Source organism: Harpia harpyja, chromosome 18 (assembly GCF_026419915.1).
Source record: "Harpia harpyja isolate bHarHar1 chromosome 18, bHarHar1 primary haplotype, whole genome shotgun sequence".
Taxonomy (NCBI): Eukaryota; Metazoa; Chordata; class Aves; order Accipitriformes; family Accipitridae; genus Harpia; species Harpia harpyja.
In genome coordinates, this window is record NC_068957.1 from 23,692,041 (window position 1) to 23,711,921 (window position 19,881).

A 19,881-nucleotide genomic window follows, 5' to 3' on the forward strand; every position below is an offset into this window, starting at 1 on the left:
TCTGTGCAGTGCAGAACTGAAAAGAAATTAAGCATAGGATTTTTACTCTATTAAATTCCTAAAACAGATATTTTTGAGTGTAGGACTGGTTATGAAGAGACAGTTCTCCGCCTCCATGTTTTAAGATGGGAAAGAAATGAATGAGAAAAGTGGCAAGCTTCTTAGCAATATTAAGCAACGTACCCCTGAAATCATTATGTTTTAGAACATTACCCATAGCTTTAGTTCTGGAAGTTCCACACCTACAATTAATGCACAAAGAAACCACTCTTTTCACCTTGTCAATGGTGATAAAAAATATCGTTCACTGGAAATATGAAAATTACCTGATGTCCTTGCTGTGAGAATGAAGTTTCCTGGTTCTGTTTTACCACGAGCGTAACTGTGTCACTTCAAAAAAGGCCTGCAGATCTCGCATGTGTCTCCTCTCCCACATCCACGTGACCTGGGGGCTACAGCTACTGCTGTGATGTCAAAGGTGGCACCCCAGGCAAAACGTGTGAAAGTCTGTAATTAAATACCTGTTTAGATTTCAGAATTCAAGGTTGGAATTTGTGATAAAGTGTTAGATTCTCAATGTAGAAAGGAATACTGCAGGTTTGGCTGAGGAGATGTGCTGTCCTGTTAGAATAATTTTCTACCTAAAAATTCAGTATTTCCTTGCAAAAAAGGAATGTAAAAAAGGAAGACTAAAGAGTTTTGACAAAGATGATGACAGTTAGTGCTTTTGTATGGTCCAGGGAGTTCTATGGCAGCAGATTTTTCATTCTGCTGTAATTCTCCTTTGCAGTGCCTACATTTATTGGCTTAGTGTACATGCTGGTGGAGGAAAGATTTTTGTCTTGTTTTGATGTTTATTTGATCTTTGCATCTTCTGTTTTTGAAAATGATCAACGTTCTAGGCCAATGCTTTCTACAGGGTAACAAAGTATATTGCAAAGACCCAGCTATATCTTTCCAAAAGAGTTGGCTGTTCAAACACAATGTTCCAGAATTGTCCATCTGTCTTTTTGATGTCTTCCTCAGCCTGCTCCTCCTCCTTTCTGAATTTCATGCTGATGTAAAATTTTTTTTAAGGATAACATCAAAGAAGCCTGTATGCATGTCAATCCCACGGTGATACTTAGCACGTTGCTACCGTTTATGTTATGGAAATGTAAGAGAATCGCTGTTTGAGAAAAGCTGCTACAAAGCAGGTAGTGATTTAATGAAAAGCACAAAGATTGAAAGGGGTTTGCCGGAGCCCTGTGTGATGTGAATGTTAAGAAGCCCATTCACGTCATCAGCTTCCCTGCTGTACTTTCTATTCTCCCTCCTTTTCCAAGCCAACTTGAATACAGTTAGAACTGCATGCTAAGGAAAACCTTAAACTAAATGTGTAATCAGTCTAGCCACAATCAATGCAGCACAGTTAATCATTTTTATTAACTGAATTAGCTTTTCTTTTTTTGCTGTATCTGCATCTCTTTTGAGACTGGAGCAACATAAGACATATTTAGAACATCATAGTTACTTTTGGAAAACTCCATTTATAAACTCAAAAGAAAAAAACAAGGTTGTTCTTTCTAAGAGGAATTTTCAGGTAGTATATATTTAAATAACAAAAGCATATGTCCAATGCATAGTTTAACATGCAAGTTTAGCTCTGAGGATCTGACTTTTCTCTTGAAGCAGTGAAAAAGTGAACTAATGCAGCTGAAAAAAAAATTACTAAAACTGTAAAACCACTATTAAATGAGAGTTTGCTGGAGTCAAGAATTTCTGCTCAAATCAGTTATGGGATTACAGCCAAGCTAAGCCTATAGGTGTCTGGAGGTACACAGGAACAGACAAATGATCACCACAAGAACCTTTTAGGTTCGCAGAGCCAACATGGTTTTTGGCTCAGCAAGTCTACAAATTTTACCTTAACTCTTTTTCAAAAAGATAAAAAAGTGCCTTTGCCATTGGGGCACTTAGTTCCACCAAACGCTAACAATTTGTTAAGTTTGTTTGTTCATAGATACAATAACGTACTAAATAGTACCATATTCTAGAAGTAGTCCCATTGATTAAAATGGACCATTCAGTGCACGTGCTGTTGATGTCACCTATGGGTGAATAAAGTAGTCTTAATTATCTCTTATGAAAAATTAAAGTGGACTTTCCTTTACATTTCATAAGAGAGAATTCCTTTTGTTTCTAAACCAGACTGGTTTTGTAAGCAGTTTTTGTAAGCAATGCACCATAAATCCATTAACACTTGGATGCAGTGATGCATAGTGAAAATGTATCAGTGATTTACATTGGTAGGATAGGAGAATGAGGCCTCATATCCCTATAAGTGGCTTTTTTCCTATATATATACACTGTCATTCATTATTAAAAAGTCCATTGTAACTGCTGCAAAATAAAATTGTCTAACCTGTTGCATCCTTCAAAATAAATGAAATATCAAAGCTAAGCATTTAATACTGGAAAAAGTAGACTGGATAGTAAAATATTTCACTTTATTAAAATTTGTTTTGGCACCATATGATACAGGAAATTAATGTTTTTATAGAATTTTCCGAGTTTTTAATCTAGCAGTGTTTCTTTAACATAAGTAAATAGACTGTAGTATTTAAATGCCTTTGAATTCCAAGGGATTTGACACTCCCAAATGTAATTTAAGTCTTTTAATATTAATAAATATTTTATAAAACTACAGAATATATCACAGTATAATTAGTTAGGATGTCTTGCCCAGTGTCTGAGAAGTTTTCTGTAATTCTTGTCCACTTTTCTCATAGAAAAACTTTATTATATCAACAAAGAGGATATCTACCTACATACTTTTGATTTATTTTCTCTTAATCACATCATCTTGTTTTCCTCACCATCCTTCTCAGACTCATCCTAATGCAAATCAAGGAACTAAGTTACATGCAATATCTTAATTTCAAGCCTGATAAGATTACATTGTTAAATACTGGCAGTATATATCTTTACCAGCAGATTCTTTTTCAGCTACATATTTCTGCAGTGGCAAATTTTAGCTAAAGTCAATGGACACTGTATTTCTGACTGCTATGTAGAATTTCAGTTTTCTTCCTGACTGACCTGCTTAAAATAATTAGCTTTTTCCTTATGCTGAACTGACAGCTACCTGAGAAACAGCAGGCATTCTCAATGTTAATAATGGTATGCAGCCCAAGGCTTTTTTTCTTAAATTGCTAGCATAAAGAAGACTGCAGCAAGTTATATTTGTTGAATAAATTGTGAAGATGTTTTAGCTTAATAGAATCAAAGATGAAACCAAAATACACAAAAAGAGGACCAGAGAATTAATATCATATTTTCCTGTAGGCTCTGGTTCACAAAGTACTTGGCTTATGATGACCAGACTAAGTGATTTTGTTTCCATAAATGATTCTTGGTTAATACTTGGGCATGAATTAGTATGTGGCCTATCAAAGATATCTGTAAGGGTTGTTTGGCCTTAGACAAGAAAAAGGTTTTCCATCATGGCTTGGGGATAACTCAACACAGTATCATTAGGTGAAAAATCATCACATATATGTATTACTGAATCAAGATTCATTATGTTCATGCTGCATGTACTCATACTAAGAGGCAGTCCCTTTAGCAAAACAGGTTCCTCCCTAAGTGCCCAAGGAGTGGAAGGGACAGCCACAGGAGTGACTCCCTCAAGTTAGCAGGGAAGCTCAGGGACCACGCCAGAATTATCACCTCGTTTGTCTTTTTCCCAGTCTACTAAACTTCTTGCTGGACCATAAAAAATACAGCTGCTGTTCTTTCCCTAGCTTACATTATGTCATGTACCCGCTTACATCTTCTGAGTATACACCTGAGCATTTGCACCAAATCTTACATCAGTATATTCATACTAAGTAAATCTGTACTAAGTTTTGACATTGCAGTCCAATATGAATCAACAACATACACACATTTAGAAGAGAAGACAATTTACCCCACAAAAATCAGTGCAACATAAAAAAATTTTCTGAAAATTGGTTTTGACAATAGATATATGTTATGTTCTACTTTGAATATGTTTCAAAATAAGTAACCTCAGTAACTTGACAAGCATTGCATATGCTTTCGGACAGCTGTAAGGCATAACAGGGACAGTAAGAAGTTTTCATTCAGGAGGAAAGCACATGGAGCAGTCCTCCTGAAGGCCTCGATTCTATCATTAAAAAGATATTTTTGTTGTATTTTTGTAACAATTAGCTAATGATTCCCAACCCATATGCTTGTACCAGATGTCTGAACCTTCACTGGCCAAATCGTGTTTATTCCTTCAGACGAACCATTTCATATTACTTAATAATAATAGTCAAGATCATTATTTTAATTCCCATCACTTCAAATCCAAACACAGCAAATATGATGAATAATATGCTTCAAATATTCTCCTTGATTAATGGCCTATATGTGTGCAGAAAAACGCTTCAGTCTTGAAGATGTGATTTCCCCGGTGAAGCCATCGCTAGCCAGATCTTCTTTCCTGGAGCAGTTTCCCTCCACTGTGAAAAAATGATTGTGATTCTAAAGTGCAAGCACCCAGAATGAAACTTTCATGTGCTACAGATGCTAATGGTAATAACTGCCATTTCTCTGCATTTCACTGTGTCTCCCTGTCACTATTAAGAGTTGTTGCTCTTGAAATACTTATTACCTGTAAAGCTCAGAACCTTTCTCTGCATCATACTTGGTTTGAACTTCTCATCTCTCTTTCTACCAACTCTGCCTGTCACTGTGGGCATTCTCTTTAGCAATCCAAAAATGCCCCGAACCATGCAACAGCAGAGTTTTGTGTTGAAATACTGCTGTATGGGAGACGCCAAAGCCTAAAAAAAGTTAACAGTCCACAATGTATATAAGGTTGTCATTACTCTTTGATAGTAAATATTGTTTTGTCCCAGGTTACCTGATGTGAAAAAGAAAGAATCTAGCAAGCAGCAGGATGCTGATAATGATCCTACATTTATGTAGTGCCTCTCATCTCAGAAGTTTTAAACTCTGTTGTAAAAGCTGCACAGGACAATGTTATCCTTAACTGAAATGCCAGCTGTGGACTGAAATGTGATTGTTGTTTAAAACAGAAGTGAACCACACAATAGAGTGAGAACAGACAGTGCAATATACCTTCTAGCTTTCAATAGGAGTGGATGAGGGTTCAAGTTTTAACACTGTTTTTCAAAGCATTTTTACTGCTTTCTATCACCTCAATCTGTTGGAATCTCAGTTTAGATCACATTAGCATGTACTTTCAGTGGGATAAAAATGGAGATGCCACCATGATGACTTGGTTTAATATGGATTTAGAAAAATGATCATTTTCTGAATTGTAAACATCACATTTACCTTTACATTAGGGTATGCATTTCCAATCTGATGTATCTGCAAACCAGTGCCAGTGCATCTGTATATAAGCAGTACTTTTCACTTTCGTTAACAATTGCAGTTGTGTAATTGCCTATGCATTTTTTATCAGAAGTCACAACTGCATTTGCCCATAACTGCACTAGACTACTATGTCTTCTTTCAATGGATTGCTAGGTAGGTTTTTTCAACTCCTGTTAGTATCCTCCTTGTCTGTAAGCATTTATTGATTTTTAGAGTCAAACCAATGAGTTAAAACAGAGGAGCAGGAAAGATAAATTGCACAAAGGAAAAATGGAAGATAATGAACATTAGAAATAAGCATGGCTTTAATAAACATTGCTTCTTTGCTAGTTGCTAGTTGGTTCTATCAAGACAAATCTTGGTAGATCACTATAAACTTTAAATCAAAAAAAGAGAATATACCAGTGCATGACTGTACTGTGATCTAAAGTGTCCCTCAAGATTATTGCCTAATCATACTGCTTGATCAGTTTTATTACCTTACCCAGAAGAGCCAGTCTGCAAGATATACTGACACTTCTGTATAAAGAATGCTACACTGCAATAATGGATTTATTTTTACATAGTTGTCTCTCATTTACTAGACTGACTTGTGGACCAGGTTTACCTGCATGTGAGATTCACTAATACAAGCTCAACTTCAGTTAGCTTTAGGATATCTGTTGCAGAAAAAATAACAAAACATGCTCTCCTTGTTCTGTTTTACTGTACAAGTGATATTGACAGTCATTCAGACTGAAAGCAACACAGATGATAGTGCATCCATAGTCTATAAATACTATTGAATTTCTAATTTGTCAGTAAAAATCTCAGATAATGCCCCTTTCCTAAGATTATTACAGGTAAAGAGATTGTGGAATGGACCTTAAGGAAGATCACATGCTTTCTTCAAGTACCCAATTTCCAATAATTTTGAGTTATCACATGAATTTATCTCAGAGCACAACTGGTCATCTAGACATGTAAATCAAGTTTGCTGAATAATCTTGCCTACAGAAAGCAGTAAGATGACCTTCAGACCAAAATAACATGAAATAAACTTACCTTCAAACTCCTCTGTACTTCTTGGATGTAATTTAAAAACCTTGTTTAACTCTCCAAAGAATCACAGTTCCTGTTTCAAAATGTACTTTTTTAGAGTAAGAAGTTGGCCAATATTTTAACATATCCACCAAATGGTTGGTTTTTTCTGAGAAATCTGTGTTCTTTCTCTGCACCAAAACCAAAAAATGCAAATTCTGTTATCATTTAGGGAATGAGTAGTCATGGAACTTCATTACCATGTTTTGGGGATGGTAGCTGTGGAGTAGAGAAAGCCATTGGCTTCATAAGGATTAGTGGTGGTCTGATAGACACATACAATTCATTCTGGTATATCTTGAACTGCTACAAAATTATAATTATGTTAGTATTTTATGTAGTTTATTAATTTTGTATGTAATTGTGGCCTTCTCTTAATCATCTTCATGAAACTTTCTTAACAGCATGAAGACAGTAGTCCAAGGTGTGGCTTGGACACATAACGTTAACTCAAGCTTGTATGAATGCCTGCTAGGGTTAACCATAAATGCAATTTATTTGCTTCTGCTCTTTCACCATTGTTGTTTGCTTCGTTATGAGAACAAACACAGACAGTTCAGGGATGGCATTAACATGGCTTAACAGTATGCTATAAGGTTTAATTTTGCTGGTGACATTGTCCTTTTATGTGACGGCTTACCATTTTGCAAGCAAAAATTGAAATATTGTCTATCATTTCCCTTCAAAAGATGGGATATTAATGAGATTTGAAAGAATAAATTTTATAAGAATTTCAGCAATTCAAATCAAGTATGACATTAGATGGTAAAAGAAAAAAAAAAGCATTGAGGTGCATCATTTTGTATGCCCTGCAATCAGCAGGCCAGTCTGACATTACACAGAAGAACTAGACAGCTTTGGTTCACATGAAATTTCTGCCTGGACGTATGACATGGAAGCTGGAGACCTATCAAAGACATTAATGGGATACTTAAAGTGCCAATTTTAAAAATTGCCAAAACCCAATGCCTTTGAAAAAATGCTAAGGGTTATGTGGAATGAATTCATTCCAAATGCCAGGATTCCTCATATATCAACATGCTTTTTATTGAAAAAGTTGTTCATAAAAGAAAATGGAAATATACGAAGTATTTTAAGAATAAAGCATGCTATTCTGACACTAGAGGACTTCAAAAGGAGACCTTATTAATGAAATAACTACAGAACTACCTTTAGATACATAGCATTTGTGGAACTTAACAGTGGAGAGAACATGCAAACAGTAGCTTACAATAAAGAGAGAATAGGAAAGCTTTTTTCCACATTCTAAGTGATATTGATGGCTTTTGGAATGATTCGGAGATTGAATTAAAACACTTTCATTGAATGATCATTTGGTTTCTAGTTAAAGTATTTCTTCATTGCTGATATGCAAATAATGATTTCTGCTGCTACCACAAAAGCTATTGATAATTTGTCCTGAGAATTATCAGAGAAACAAGAAATAGCTAATAAGACACCCCAGTGTATCTTTCTTTCAGTGTGTGATGGTGTCGTGGTTTAACCCCAGCCAGCAACTAAACACCACGCAGCCGCTCACTCACTCCCCCCCACCCAGTGGGATGGGGGAGAAAATCGGGAAAAGAAGCAAAACCCGTGGGTTGAGATAAGAACGGTTTAATAGAACAGAAAAGAAGAAACTAATGATGATAATGATAACACTAATAAAATGACAACAGCAATAATGAAAGGATTGGAATGTACAAATGATGCGCAGTGCAATTGCTCACCACCCGCCGACCGACACCCAGCCAGTCCCCGAGCGGCGAATCCCTGCCTCCCACTTCCCCGTTCCTATACTGCATGGGACGTCCCATGGTATGGAATACCCCGTTGGCCAGTTTGGGTCAGGTGCCCTGGCTGTGTCCTGTGCCAACTTCTTGTGCCCCTCCAGCTTTCTCACTGGCTGGGCATGAGAAGCTGAAAAATCCTTGACATTAGTCTAAACACTACTGAGCAACAACTGAAAACATCAGTGTTATCAACATTCTTCGCTCTGAACTCAAAACATAGCACTGTACCAGCTACTAGGAAGACAGTTAACTCTATCCCAGCTGAAACCAGGACAGATGGTTTCCTTAGCACATTTCCTAGTGATTTTAAGTCCACTTTTGAAAGCCTCAAGAAGTGTTTTCCTCCATTTTTCTAAGAAAATTATAATTATTTAAACTTATCCTTTAACTTTATCTGCCTTTTTATTTCTTATGTGAAAATTTGCTGCCTCTCTATTTATTGTTATAATTTCTCTGGTTTATTACTTAGATAATTAGTTGTTGTATTTTTGGTGGATTTTTCACTAGCTCTCTTCATTCTCCAAACTTTATTTCTGGAAAAACAGCATCTCTGAGCTATTGCACTACTGGATCCATTTCTTTTTATATGACATTCAAATAGTGAATATTCTAAACTTCTCTATTAGTTCTGAACTTCTTTTACATTAGTCTACCTGTTCCCTCCAACTACACGATTCAAATGCAAGTTTCAAAGTGTTTTTTTCTCCGCTTTGAATGTCTTTTTCCTCTGTAAACCATCAAGGTATTTTCTGTATAACTAAGGAAAATTCAGTGTGGCGTGGCAATGAACAATTAAAGTCTCTTGACAATGGGCAATTAAGATCTCTCCTTAGTGTTCTGTAATTTAGGACATTTTCATTATGAGTTCATTGTTTGTGCTGAATGATCAATAGCAGATGCCTACATCTGTCTTTCCTAGTTTTAGGAATGTGCCCACTGCAGCACATTCCTATCTAGTGTAAGATATGTTCCTATCCATTGCAAAGATTTTCATAAATAGATACCATTGTTGAACTACCTCCCCCATGTCTTCCAGGGAAGCAACATTTCATAGTCTGAAAGAGAAGGTAGAAGCATGCTTGATATTCACAGTAGGTTTTAACGTAGAATCAATGAAACATCAATATATGCCCTCTTCCAACTGCACCTTAAAGCTGCCAGAATTTGTGCTAGGGTGCTTTAGGCAGGTGGTTTTCAACTTGCTCAAATTAATCTGAGGCTGTTGAAATGGTAACCCTTTATTTATAAAAGAATATTTTGATGGAATTGCACACATTTGCAACATAGGGAAGCACTCCTAGTTTTCCAAGATTGAGATCAAAATTTGCTGATATATGTCACTTGGTTTCTGTTATCTATAATGCTTAGTATAGACATGTCTCTGTTATTTTGAAAGAGTAGAAATATTTGCATTTCAGGACAGACAGCATGGTACAGCAGCTGAGCTTTCTGTTGTTTAGTGTACCACCTGACCTCTGTACTACAGCACGGTCAAAACTCCCACACAGGACTGGTCACCAATTGGAAAATACTGAGGAGAGGGGAGAAAAGGATTTTATCCCCCCCCACATTGTTTCTTCCGCTCTTTTCTCCCATTGCTCTCCCTTTGTTACCTTCTCCTGGATTTTGAATGGACTTCACTTCCAAAGCACTGTAACCCGCTCTGAGATACGTAAGGCCAGAGCTAGAATTTTTTAATGTTAAATGAACAAACTACTTCACAATCTGATGCTTACTCTCCATCTGATTACAAAAAAGGCAAGAAACATACTGCTAGAGAATAATATGAATAAACAAGAGGAGAGAGACGAAAAGAGAACAGGGGAATCTGGTAGAGAGAGAGAGAGAGAACATGCTCTTCATTCAAGTGATAATTGCAATGTCTGAGTTGTCAGGCTGATGACACTACTGTCCGTCTTAACTCAAACAGAGGTAGTTTTCCATGTAAACTAAAAAGCAGATGTGTCAAATTAATCCTTTCTATATTTGTAGGAGTTTCAGTACAGTTATAGAAGACACAATTTCTGCCCTAAGAACCCCTGAAATCTGTAGATTTTTTCTAGGCTTCGTGTGATGTTTAGAATGAAAAGGTGGACACGTTTGTAGGGAATAAAGCTGAATGTATTTTGTAAAATTACTGTCTGTTACATTTTTATTTTAAACATATCACCTACGTTTGGTAGGTGCACTACTAAATGCATTACAGTCTTTTTACAATTCATTTTTACTGGAAAACAGTTGGTGGAGAATTTGAGTAGGAAAACCCAGATGTTGCATTGGCCTTGAATTCTTCTGAGTGCATCGCTATAGAAGGTCAACAAGGATACTTGTTGGGAACTGTTTGAGTATTAGTTAATCAGAAATAATTTAATTTTGATTTGTCACTAGAGCTCTTCACAAATACAACCCTATAATTTTTTCATCTCTCTGAATCCTATAATGATAACTCATGAAGCTCCCATCTTTCCAACTCCTGTCATCACTACAATAGCATCAGGGAACAAAGGAAAGTTTCATGTTTAGTAAAAGAACTAAACTACAGAAGTAGCATTTAGAAGATATCTACAGAATTATTCTGGGGGAGAAGATGAACGTATATTATTGCTTTGCAATATTCTATACTATCATAGTTTATTAAGTACAATGCTTCATTTAATATTAACAGTGTCAATAATTTCACTAGCAGAACTACAACCTCGCATTTCTGTCAGCATGGCAGGACAGCTGTTCTCAGAAAGAATAGCATTAAAAGGATTAAATTCTTGCCTTTTTAGCTTTTAAACCTTTGTAGGTGTTAAAACAGTTGTGCAAAACACCTCAGGACAAATTGTAACATACATTTTACTTTCCTGGCATATGTAAGCATTGTAACATTTATTGTGCCTCATGCATTTTTTCCTTCATTACAAATAGAAATGCAAGACATTAAACCTATCAGAAACAGACGTATGAAAATTTCATTAGGTAGGAATACTTCTTTACTCAAGCACATGAAGCGTCCATCTGACCCATTGTGTATGTTTAGGAGACTACCTTGAGGACAGACCCAGAAAGCATGCAGCTGCCTTCCCACTGGTTTTGAGACATGGCAATTGGAATGGAACTTTGCCTGACACTCCACCATCTAGACAGTGTTCTTCTGGCATACGCTAAAATTTTTTTGCAGAAAGTGAAATGTTTCTAAAACTGCCTTCCAACTAAGGTAGCCAGAAATACTGCAACACTGAGATGTTCTGCTATTTTTCTAAGAAATAAACATTTTATAAACTTGTAAAAGTAACTCTGAGGTGTTACGCACAGAGTTCTCAATGTTATGGTACATGTGTTAGTGTCATTCCTGCCAAAGCAAAAAAAATTAGAATCAGGAATTAGGAGGGCAAGAAAGTGTTGTCAGGATTATGTCTGGGAAGAAACCATGAAAGTATATTACCGCTCAGCAGAATCCAATATCTTTGCAGTTTCTTGACATACAGTGCCTCATTTAATGTGATCTGAGTGTCTCATCCACAGGATCCAATTTGTTCTGAATTTTGCTTCCTAATGTAATACATCGTAAAATAATGGAGATCTGGAGAAGCTCGATGTCTTCTGAATTTGCATTGCCACTCTGTTCTCCCCATAGTGGCCAAAATTTGAAGGTGGGAATTGTGTATAATGTGTCTTAAGAACATATGGTAAGGTTACAAGACACAGCAATGCATGACAATTGTGTCTGACTGCCTATATTAAGGTTCAAGACAATAATGTAAATTTCTTTACATAATGACCTGGAAGATTAGTTACCCTTGATAAATGTGACTTGGGAGACATTCATTCAGCTCAGAATTTTCTCTGCAAGCAGAATTACATTTCTTTAAAAGGTCTGAATGTATCTGCTTTATAGATAGGGAAATTTCAGAATATATTCCTAGATCTCCAGATAATAAATATAGGCCATTAAATTGCTAAATGTTGCTGAAATCTCTTATTGAGACAGTGCTAATCCAGTCAGTTTGTGGAAGATATATAGACTAGTTTCTAACAGGTCCTCAAGAAGGTGCTAGTAAAAACGAGGTAATAGTGATAGAGATGCAGAAATACCTTGGTCAAATAATTTCCATAGAATATTGCAGCTAGACTTGATATATGGAGGTCTTTGTACAATACTCTACTCAGCTTGTAGGTCACCTACTAAATATGGCTGTGTGGTTACTGGGAAGGCAGAAAATGGAGTAATGGACTCAGCAAAGTGTTTCGCTGTCCATCCAGGCTGCCAGTGGTACACAGGTTGCATTAAAAGTGATGGTAGTTAAAGCCTTGAGGGTACTGGGTCTTAGTTAGCCTGCCAGTCTTCTGAGCTCTGTATGATATCTTAACCTCTTAGGTTGAAAGCAATGGGGCTTTTGTAAAGTGTTAGTAAAAGTGGAATGGGTATATATTTGCGTCTGGTGCTGAAACTCTGATGAATACCATGTATTCTGCTCTCAGGAGGCTATGCTGTTGGCTTCTTATAAAATACAACATTAAGATTTTTGAACTTTAGACATTTGGAACAGAGTATTGATTTGATCTTGAATACTTTGTCTCTGACTTGGTTTTGCTAGGCTTTCACTAGAATTAAATATTTTCCCTGATATGTTTAAACATTATACATATACCTTTATTACTTACAATTTGTAGTCAATACTGACTGCATCTCCTTTCATTTTCCATGTGCACAGTAGGTGATAACAAAAACATGATATGCTTGCCAGGTCTTTTGGCCAGTAGCTTTTATAAATACTAATTCTTAGTAATATGCAAATATTTTAGAAGAAAATGAGAATTAAAAATCATTTAAAGAAAATCAAGGCAATGGAAGATAAATTACAAAATTAAAGAGAAAGTAAAAAATTAAAGGAAAGAGAATAAAGAATAATCCAATGTATCCTCATATCATATTTACTCATCATGAGAGAGTAACTCACCTGTGCTAAACTTCCTTTCCAAGACACAGTGAGCTGAGATCCTGAACTTTTAGATTACAGTTTGTGTATGATTTTTTCATATCCTCACCTAAAGAAGTTGTAGTTGCTGCCCTAATCCAATCTTCCCGTTCTCAGAATATCTGAAGTGCAGATTCATCCCAAGCATCTACCTGTGTCTGCAGCTAGGATAGTCTTCTCACACAGTTGTTCTGGAAAATACAAGCCATGAAATACCCAGAAGGAAGCTAGAGCTATAATCTCTTTGGGACTGTTTCACGTATTTCAAAGATGAGGGTCATACACATACACAAAACCATCCCAAGGCCTTGTCTGAACTGGCAGAATCCTTGAGAGGACATTAGGCTATTCTGTGGGTGCATAAACCGTTCCAGAGGGACATTTATCTGAGCTCTTCTTAGTTGTGTTCGGAAGCTCCTACAAAGGAAATGGCTAAACCTGCCCAGACAGCTTATTCCAGCACTTACCTGTACCTAATATTGGGAACCTGTTTCTTGAAATCTGACTTTAGCCTCTTACATGGCATAGTCAACTTTGAGGTGTGCTCTCCTGATCATTTTAAAACAAATAGTTTGTAACATTCGACAGAGTAGTTGTTGCCAAAATTTATTACTAAAAAGTATTACGGTCTGAAACTGTTAAGAGGAATCAGAGAGGAATTGCAGACAATTCTGATTCAGTGACTTTATAGCGGCAACTGGAAATGTGGTACTAGTGAAGCACAGTAATCCATGGGGGAGCCACGACAGTAAATTGTTTGTTTCAGTTTTGAAACTGGTGAGAGTAGAAGGAAAATGATGAAAGCTTTGCTTTAGAACTGCTTGAAAATTCAACGCTAATTCTGAGGGCATCTATTTGTGGCTCTCAGTTCTCTTCCAAACCTATTTGTCTTCAGAAAGAACTGAAAAGATGTTATAAAACCTATTTTTTTCTAAATAAGATATGACCTGGGTTATCTATTCAAGTTTCAAATTGTATCTTGTGAAGTTGAGTTCTTGCATTATGGGATTCTAAGGTCATGAAGGGGGATCAAGAAAGCTAAGTATCATCCAGCTCAGTACCTATAAGGCTGCTTTTGCAGTAGATCATAATATTTAGCTGTGTCTCCAGTACACTCTAAGATTTTATATATTATGTTCTGTAAATAGAGGAGAATCCCTAGTTATGACATACTGCTACAGAACAGGTAGTGATCTAATGAAAAGCAAAAGAAGACTGAGAAGGGGTTTGCCGGAGCCCTGCATGATATGAATGCTAACAAGTCCACTCACGTCATCAGCTTCCCTGCTCTCAGATCCCCCCTCCCTCCCTTTCTTTCTCTTTTATGAGCCAGCTTGAAATCAGGGAATTACATGCTAAGGAAAACCCTTCAACTAAACATATAATTATTCTGCACAGGATCAGTGCAGCACAGTTAATCAGTTTACCAACTGAATTAGTTTTTATTTTTTCATGTCTGCATCTCCTGTTGAGAGTGGAGAAATTCTAGATTTAAAGGGGAAAAATGGCTTGCAGTTGTGAAATGAGTATCTAAAGCTGAGCATTCGTTATGAGAGGCTGCAGGCTGTTTTGGCAGACAAACCTTACTGTCAGTCCCCAAGACTTTGAACAACTGACACCATGTGGAGTTATTACTTACAGGTACTTAAGAAATAACTGGTTTCCTATTTTAGTTTTCAGCTGTTTAATAACATTCCATTCTCTGAAACTCACAGCTGTATTTCATTGCGTTGTATTTCATTTCATTTCATTGGATTGTTTTGAAAAGTTAGTATTTATTTGGACAGAGGTGTCACTTCTCTGTAAATGAGTTCACATTTTAAATGACCTACTTGTAAACTGCTTCACTTAGGAAGTACAAAATCTTAAATGCTGTTATTTGTAAAAGCACAGAGAATACCTTTTAGATTCTACTTAATATGAAAACACAAACTATCATGCCTCTATTAATTCTAAGTGAAAATAAGAGTCAGCAGTAAGACATCATACCTCACCTCTGCACCCCAAACGCCCAAATTCTGTACAGGATTACCTTCCATAGTGCATGCATGCATATTAAAATAGGTGGCCTTTGGTTTAGGAGTGCTCACTCTGATAACCTGTTTGCAACTGCAAAGTGTCACCAAGTTTCACAGTAAGTTCACAGGCCAAAAAGCAATCCAAGTCTCCAGGTAGAAGCATTACAGATGTAATATTGAAGTGTAGTTTGTCATTTACTCACGTTAATATGTTAAGCTTAATCAAAGGAAAAACTGACCAAGGTAGAAAACTATTCTGATTCTTAATGTACTTGCAAGCTTTATGGGTAATATTTGTTTTCTAACAGTGCCACAATGGAATTTGAGCAAGGCAAAGTTTTTTCACTTAAAGTACCTTTTGGATCCATAGTACACACCCCCAGGAAAATGTTTAAATTATGTAAGAAGTGAGTACATACCAGGAGAAATACTGGCTTGTTTTCTGAAGTGAAAACCATTTAGAGAAATTTAAAATTTTGGAAAATTTGGAAAAAAAAGAATAGTGACTGAAAATTGTTGTTAAAAATATCTTCACAATTAATCTTTTCTCCTCCTTTGAAAACTTTCTTTTTAACCACAGTGCCTTCTGCTGTGTATTTGCTAAACTTTACAAAATATTTTTGTATAAAGACAATTTCTTCAACACAAAGGTATCTACAGTCTTAACTTCTAGATCCTCTATAAGCCTCAAGAATCAATTTCTAAAGACTTGCATGGCCTTTACAGGTTGTCCACACCATCAGATGCAGTTCCCAAGTTGAATTCCAGTTGAATGTGTTCCTGAGAAAGGAACTGTAGATAAATACAAGATGCCAACTTGTCATAATAATGTTCCTTAAAGCCTACCAATTTTTACTTCTTTGGCAAGTAACATTTCCTTAAGGAAAAGAACAGAAGGTTGTCTCCTCTTCATTGGGGCTTAGGCTACAGCTGCTTCTGAGAATAGCACACTGTAACCAGGACACATTCTGGGTAGCCAGGTCTCAAACTATTAGCATCATTTTTGTGGCTTTCTTCCATCTTCTCTTCAATTATTTGATGTTGCTGGTACTTACTGCTAGTTGATTTCAAAACATACTTTGCTAACCGTACTTTTAAAAGTAAGTTGCGATAGCTTAAATAATTATGATAAATTCAAGGTAAAAAGACATATTACTATCATTTCCCTATGAAATATGTTATAATTTACAACCTTTACAATTAAAGCTAGTTGACTACACATTTTTAAGCCAAAAAAAGGTATATTACGCTTGCAATATTTGTTACATGGTTTATTAACATGTTGCTTTCTAAAGCAAAGATAATATTCCACATTCATTGCGTAGTAATTTTTCTAAAATGTCTTTACTATATCTTTTAATGCTGTCAAAGTGTACCTTTCAGTATAGAAGACATAGGTAAAAGCTACCTTATCACTTGAATATTATTACCCGTGCAGACCTTCAACCTCTCTGATGCATTAATAGCTATTTAGCAGAACGACTATAGCTAATAGAGCTGACATACAGAATATATGTAAATTACAGGTAAACAGTGGCCACAGCTGGGCAATTTTTGTAAAGTAAGGGATTTACAAGTAGTTTTAAACTAATTCTGGTATGCTTCCATTTGTGTGTGTTAGGTCTTTTCTTTGGCTATGACTGAAGTATGCATTTAGAAAGGTAAATACCGGGATAAAAAAGGGGCTTGTAATATTAGCATGGTAAAAATGGAAAAATGTGCAACTTTACTTTTTGTGGATCTGTAGCACTCATGTTACCAAGGAAAAAACCTATCTTGTGAATCCTTCAGTGTTCATTGCATTATACTTATTTATGCTTAAGCCCAGAGGCACACAACTGACAACACTGTCTACTCCAGACGTCCCTACGGATGCAGTATGCAGTCTGTGTATAGAAATTTAACTGTCAGGCAACTCCATACATTTAAAAACCTTTTGCTTTTTATGACCTTCTTGCTTCCCATGGTATGCACTACACATGTTATGGATTAATGTTACCCAAGTTGTAATTAGTTTACATCAAAAAGGATAAAAAAGTAGCAGGAAGTATTTTTAAATTTAGCAACAAGTATTATACACACTTTGACATTTAATTTACATTTTAATTCAAATAATGAGTTAAAATAGCATAATGATCTATCCACCTTTTAAATCTTTCATGTACTGAAGATAAAGATGTCGATCAGAAAACTCTCCCCTGCATGTACATTAGGAATTGATTTCAAGTAATGACACTGGAGTATGGGAATCAGTCCTTTATCTAATGGTTTTGGGATCCATCCCGATGACATGCTTAAGACCTCCCAATTAACCTGAGAAACAAGCTACATACATTCTCTTAGATACCATTAGCTTCATAATACTGTGTGCTTGTAAAAAAATAGTTTGCTCATAACTGTAATGTGTCTGATGAGAACCTAAACAGCCCCGTTTCACTTAAGGATGGAGACGTATCTCAGCAAAATGAAATCAAAACCATTTCCTTATTAATGATAATACTTTGAAAGCTTTAAGGATATTATAGTGGGCGTCCAACTCAGCCCTCCAGTAAGTTCCGTAATCACGCTATGGAAATTATTTCCATGAGTAACATACAAACAAAATTTGCACCCCTTCTCCTTATATAATGGAGATCCCTTGTAGCAGAAATTATTTGTCTCTAAGACAGACAGCTCATCAGAAGCAAAGTGTAACAACACTAATGCATCCTACTGTGGAAATACATTTTTCCCCACTCAGGAGAAATTTAAACCACTTTTATCATCACGAACGATCCTTCACCCTCCCATCCAAGCCCGTCTGTTTGCAGCACAGCCGAGCACTATAAGACAAAACATGTCACAGCTTATGGCTGTGCTGTGAAACTGCGAATGTGCAGGGAAATCATCATTCCCGTCAAGTTATCGGGAAGAGTTTCCCCAGCGAAGCCGTGCTCAGCCCTGCGCGTCCCCCCCTCGCACACCCCACGCACGGCACGGGCTGCACTGTCCACGGTACCAGCGGCGGACGGACAGACGGACGGAGGGGGACGCGGGTGCGTTAGACACAACGGCGGCACGAGCAAGAGCAGCAGCAGCTGGGAAGCCTGAACAAATCAGGACATGTCACTAAAGGAGCAGAATTCCTCAGTCCAGCCTCCGGCACCTTATGCTTCTTGTGGTACCCTAAACTACACACAAGTGCTGCACAGCCACTGCATCAGATCACCTGATATGAGCAAAACAGACCTAATCAGGGCAAATTTAAAGCAACCAAACATAATAACGTTACAGTGTGCAATGCATAATGGAGCCATGAGACACAAACACTTGATGTCTGCATTTACCAACAAATGCATTTGATCCCTACTCAGTTCTCGGCAGAAATCCCAACAACATGCTGCACAGCTTAAACAGCCTCTCTCTTCAGTCGTGTCTTAAAAACTACTGTGCAAAGCAGCATACTGATTATGAGAACTGAATAAACTCTTCCCAAAACAAAGAATACAAAAGCAGATATGTAAATTACAAGGATCCAAAGTACAGACAATACATGGTAATAAATGACCGTACCTTTCATCCAATCCACTACTTGCTTGGGCGTCCACTTGCTAATAGGTTCCATAACGAGAGCCATCATCGGATCACTTTATCATTCGCACCAAAATCAGAAAAAGGAGAGAAAAAAATGTATCAGAGCATGGCTGGGCTAAGAGAGCTGTAGGATTTTACAGTGCAGTCCAAAGAGAAGATGATGCTTTGTCCCTCCAGGTTTCTCCTGCACTGATTCAGTAATGTATAAAATTACACTGCTTGATCAGCTCTGGCACCTCCCCCACTGCACACAGCCTGCAACACACTGGAGCACAGAGCCAGGAAATGGTGCAGTACGTATAGACTTACTTACAAAAGCCTCTACCCAGTGATCTACTTATTAGACTGGCACAAATATAAAATTATATTACACAGAGTGCAATTCAAGCTGGAGCTATTCCAGACACTGAGTTTTAAGGAGCTTTATTCCAACAAGCTCTGGGATCTTCATCAGGGAAAATATCACTACTGTAACTTGATAGCAGATTGTCTTGGCTTCATTGTGAATATGCTGACTGTCACTCAGTTTAAAGAGAAGATAGAAATATCAGAATATCACTTGGCATCTGGCAAAATGCTGAGCATCTCCATCTTCACAATACAAAATGTTGCTCGAGTCTTATACTATATAATCATGTAATTCAAAATGTCAAACACAGTATAAAAAGTCTTACCCAAGAAAAAACTATTGGAAGAAAACTCTTTTTTCTGGCCATATTCAGAGCCAATCTATTTCCTCCTATGAGCTGTTCATTTTATAGTGAAAGAATGACAGCATCGGAGAGTCAATTTTTACTACTACAGCACTTTAATATATACAAGTATAGCAAGTATTTTGATTCAAAGCACTGGGACCATTAGTCAATCTCTCCCTTTTGTTAGGGAGAAAAAAAAAGGTTTTAAATATGCCTAATACTGAAGTTTACTACACTTCCAGAAGATGAAGGTGAAACATTTTAATGAGATGTGCCAAACAGCGCTTTTTGGACCCATTTGTGACTCTGCACCTCATGCAGCACAAGTTCTGCATCATGTGGTTGAAGAGGTGCGTGCTTTCTG

General features: G+C 36.8%; 1 protein-coding gene across 1 annotated transcript in view; it reads right to left on the reverse strand.

Moving 5' to 3' along the window:
• LOC128153769 (connector enhancer of kinase suppressor of ras 2-like) overlaps positions 1-19,059 on the reverse strand; it is a 212,080-nt gene extending 193,021 nt beyond the window's left edge. The window contains exon 1 of the mRNA XM_052813495.1: positions 18,802-19,059. Within this exon, the coding sequence (XP_052669455.1) occupies positions 18,802-18,868 (67 nt within the window). The 5' untranslated portion in view covers positions 18,869-19,059. The remainder of the gene's footprint in view (positions 1-18,801) is intronic.
• Positions 19,060-19,881: the final 822 nt, after the last annotated feature.